The sequence below is a fragment of the Telopea speciosissima genome, chromosome 8, assembly GCF_018873765.1.
Source record: "Telopea speciosissima isolate NSW1024214 ecotype Mountain lineage chromosome 8, Tspe_v1, whole genome shotgun sequence".
In the NCBI taxonomy this organism is placed as follows: Eukaryota; Viridiplantae; Streptophyta; class Magnoliopsida; order Proteales; family Proteaceae; genus Telopea; species Telopea speciosissima.
This window is the reverse complement of record NC_057923.1, coordinates 18,135,569-18,139,849: the sequence shown is the minus strand read 5'-3', so window position 1 is coordinate 18,139,849 and position 4,281 is coordinate 18,135,569. Positions and strand designations below refer to the sequence as shown.

The window sequence follows — 4,281 nt, the reverse complement described above, 5'->3', positions numbered from 1 at the left end:
TACATAAGGAAACCATGGTTGGCTTCACCCCTCTTGTGTCTCTTCTTGGTTATTTAGATAGAATTACCAGGGAAAGGAAGCGACACAATCCATTCATTAGAAACCAATGAATGTATGGATTATGGTTCTCTTTGGTATCATTTTTATTTTTTTTTTCATTTTCCATTCGTTTCAGTGTAAAATTTTACCTCGCTTAAAAAAAATTTAGGAGTACAATTTTAAATATTGAAAAACATTCCAATGTTGTTTTTTTTATGGAAACAAACATTAGAAAATTTTTCATCATGTAAAATTTTACATTTACGAAGTAAAATTTTCAGGTAAAATTTTACGTCGAAACAAACAGATGTGACAATTTTTCATTTTTTCATGTGTTTGGTATCATTTGTGAAACTTGTTTTTATTTAAAATAAGGGATAAAGTTCTCTCCAGTGGGGCGCAAGGTACACCCCGATAGGCAATAATGTCATTCTACCCTATCAAGGGTATATTGGTCATAAAATGACTTAAAACCTCTTACCGTTTATAACAACCGAAACAACTAATGACAAAGGTGCATTTGTTAACTTTTTAAAAAAAATGTAGAGGGCATGGGTAATTATCCAAACTGACAGGTGTTTTGATAATTACGTGATACCTCAGGGGAGTTACGTGTAAATTTCCAAATTTTATTAAGTGAAACATAATGTGGTTAGTTTGGTAAAAGTAAACATAATATAGTATATCTTGTAATTTTTCCTAAAATCCCTATAAATTATGGGACCAACTCGTATCATATTAATCAAATATTAATATTTGATGTGCGAGTCATACAATTAAAAAATGTTATTTTTTTTCTTGAAAAATATCAAAATTTAAGTTTTTGAAAAGGGTAATACCATTTTTCCCTAAAAAAACTTCTAACACATTTAAAAAATTCTTGTTGTATTTTGGACATTTTTTTTCCCATATCATTGCTCAATTCGAAATGAGAAAATAAAAAATAAAATAATGTGTTTTAACTAACTATGTTCTAACTCATTGAAACTATGGATGTGTTTGGTATGCATTCTTAGAACACGTTTTGGGTCTAGAATGCACTATGGAACAACAAAAAATATCGTTTGGTACATATCCCATTCTAAATTCCTAGAATGAGGTCAAGGATGAACCTCGTTCTAGAACTTTTTTTTTTTTATGAAAGTGTAATCACACAAACCACACACCAATCCCAAAAGGTTAACCGATTTTTAGGGTCGTGGAATGGCGGATATACACAACACACACCATACTCATACATCCGATGTGGGACTCAACCCACACACCCCTTTGTATTCTAATTCTTGCTCAACTCATCACTTCGACTCGTAGAGACCAGTGAAATAGCAAGAGCAGGAAAGTAACATAACATTTCCCTGCCAAGATTTCGAATCCTAGGATGTGAAAGCAGAAGCTACTGAATCAGCGGTGGACAATTCCACTGGCGGATCCTCCGACCAAGTGATCAGATCTGCTATAGATGTTTGAGGCTTCCTCATCGGAGAAGTTCTCTCCACTTATTTTCTTCAGCTTGAATGCTCAAATCAAGAGATGACGGGTGTCCTTGACCTTGTTCATGCTCTCCATCACCCAGTCTCTGATCAACTCGACCCTAGCCCAAGGACAAGGACAGCCACACTATATCAAGGCATGAACTAGGAAGGATCAATATATTTTCCCTATGAGGTGTTTGATGTTATGCCCAAGCATTCTACAATCAAGAATGTATTTTAGCTAAACATATATTCAAACAATATCCTCATTCTCAGTTAAGAATACATTATGCACAATGAGAATAGAAATACACAAGAATGCATACCGAACATAGCTGATATTTCCTGTGAAGCCGGCATATACACGTTCTCATATTTTTTATTGTACCGAGTTTTCCTTCAACCATGGTGAATGGGAGAATCCATTCATCGCAGTGGGTTCAGAGTGTGAGGTATCAAAAGGGTATTTTGAGGAACATACTAGGGATGTAAACGGATCGAATACAGATTGAATATGGATCGGATGTAATTGGATCTGGATACATACCCCTAACTGGATACGGATGCAAATCCAATTTGAATTTTCGACTATCTGTTTACATCCCCGACTTGTATAACCTAGACCCCCCTCCCTCCAACGAATATGTTTTGCTCTCAATCTATGTCTCTCAGTTGTCTTAACTATTTTCCTCATTATCTAAAACCTCTCGAACCTTCAAGAACCTCAACATATATCATTAGATATATTTTTTATTATTATTATTAGTTGATATCTATTTGGATGGGATACATTTTGTTTCGAATTATTCAAATTCGAATATGGATACCCTGATGAATACAAATACTCCTAAACATACATAGTTGTGAATTGAATTCTGATTTTGGATTATCTATGTACAGATAAAACCCCATAAGGGTTTGTGAAACCCTAGGATGGTTTGGTGAACGTTCCGGTCGGATGAAGAAAAACTTTCTCCATTTTTATTTAATTTCGACGATTCATGCACAACACAACTCGTCATCAACAAAAACCAGGCAATGCGCATGATGCAGGAATCGAAAACAAAAGCACATGAAATCTCCAATCTCACTCTCTCATAATCTCTGAGACTAGGAGTATTAACGGAAAGGTTCTCTGAACCGCTGGTGTAGGGCACACTAGCATCTATGTATTCATCTGTCTCTCCTCCTCACATGAAATGACTTTACTGCCCTCCAATGTATAATACCATTTTACCGCACTTCATTGGTGCATGCTCCTCCTATGTTGGTTGCTCAGAAAACTCTCTCCCCAATTAATTAATGGTGTGCTGCAACTTCTCCAACAAGCCCGTCAATCCTCTCTGAGAACTCCCACATAATCCAACAGCTTTCCTCGCCTCATCACTAACCTGCGCCGCCTGCACCCTAAGCTGCTCATTCCCCATCATCTCCCTCACCCTCTCCTCTATCTCCTCGGCCTTTACCACCTTCCCAATACCTCCCCATCCCCAACTCATAACCCACACCCCAAGCTCACTCCTCTCCACCACCTCTGCGTTTATCCTCTGGTCCCCACCCTGCGGCCACGCCAACAACCTCACCCCATGCCACGCTGCCTCCATCACCGAGTTCCACCCGCAGTGACTCACAAACCCACCCACCGCCCCGTGACTCAGTATGGCCTCCTGGTCGACCCACTTCTTCACCACCACCCCCTTCCCATCCTTGAGAATCCTTTCCATCAACTCCCCACCCACCACTTCTTCCACTCCCTCTTCCTCTTCCCTGTCCACCTTCTTGTCCTTCACCACCCACACGAACCCACACCCACTCCTCACCAATCCTTCACCAACCTGCCGGATTTGCTCCCTCGACATCGCCGTCCGACTCCCAAAGCTCACGAACACGACCGAACCCTTCTCCCTCCCATCCAGCCATTCTACTAGTGATGATTCACCTCGCTCCGGCTCGCACTCGCACGGGACCAGTGGACCGATCGGTATCACCGGCGGTAGCCCATTTATTACCTTGCCCTCGTTCAGCGCCGCCACCGTCTCAGGCTCCAGAAACTCGAACGTATTGATGAGAATCCCGTCTGATTTCACGAGTGCTTCACCGTTTTCAATGAACTGGATTGTGAAGAGATTAGTCTGATCTAGAAGAAGCGGTGAGAGCCATGTTTTGGGTAGAGGCGGTAAGCCGGGAATGTTGATTTCATCACTAAGAGTATCTCCAACTAGGGCAGGAAAATAGGCAAAGACAGAGAACATTTTGGCGGAGGAAGTGAAGAGGATGTAATTAGGGATATGAAGATCCTGGGTGATTGGGATGATGGCTGAGGCTAAGGTGACGTCGGTGACGAGAGCAGAGAGAAGATGATTAGAATGAGAAGAGAAAGTGAGGAGAGGAGAGAGGAGGTGGGCAGAGCGGCGGATGGCTTCGAATTGAAGGAAGAAAGGGTCTTTGGAGTTCGCGGTAGATGGGTCGAGTGGGAGGAGATGGAACTCTTTTGGAGTGACCGCATGAGGGAAAGCCGACAGTAGGCGAGCGACGAGGCGTGACTCAGAGAGAGAGACGGTTGGGTGAGTGGTGATGAAAGTGACTCGGCAGTTGTGGGCAGCAAGGGTAGCAGCGAGGCGTACGAAGGGTACGAGATGACCCATGCCGGAACTTGGGAGTAAAGCTATGTGAGGATGGGTTTGAATGTCATCGGAATCTGCCATTATTTCTGGTGGAGCTACTCTCGAACAGTGGATTAATTGAAGATTTGTATTGGGTAGTTTAGAGG

General features: G+C 41.6%; 1 protein-coding gene across 1 annotated transcript; it reads right to left on the bottom strand.

The window, feature by feature from the left end:
• Window positions 1-2,806: 2,806 nt before the first annotated feature.
• LOC122672103 (UDP-glycosyltransferase 708G1-like) lies at window positions 2,807-4,281 on the bottom strand. The gene has a single exon (XM_043869602.1). The coding sequence runs from the start codon at window positions 4,214-4,216 to the stop codon at window positions 2,807-2,809; it is 1,410 nt and encodes a 469-aa protein (XP_043725537.1). The 5' UTR covers window positions 4,217-4,281.

Excerpts from the sequence above, each read along its gene's own strand:
- LOC122672103 (XM_043869602.1), bottom strand. The coding sequence starts at position 4,216 with ATGGCAGATTCCGATGACATTCAAACCCATCCTCACATAGCTTTACTC.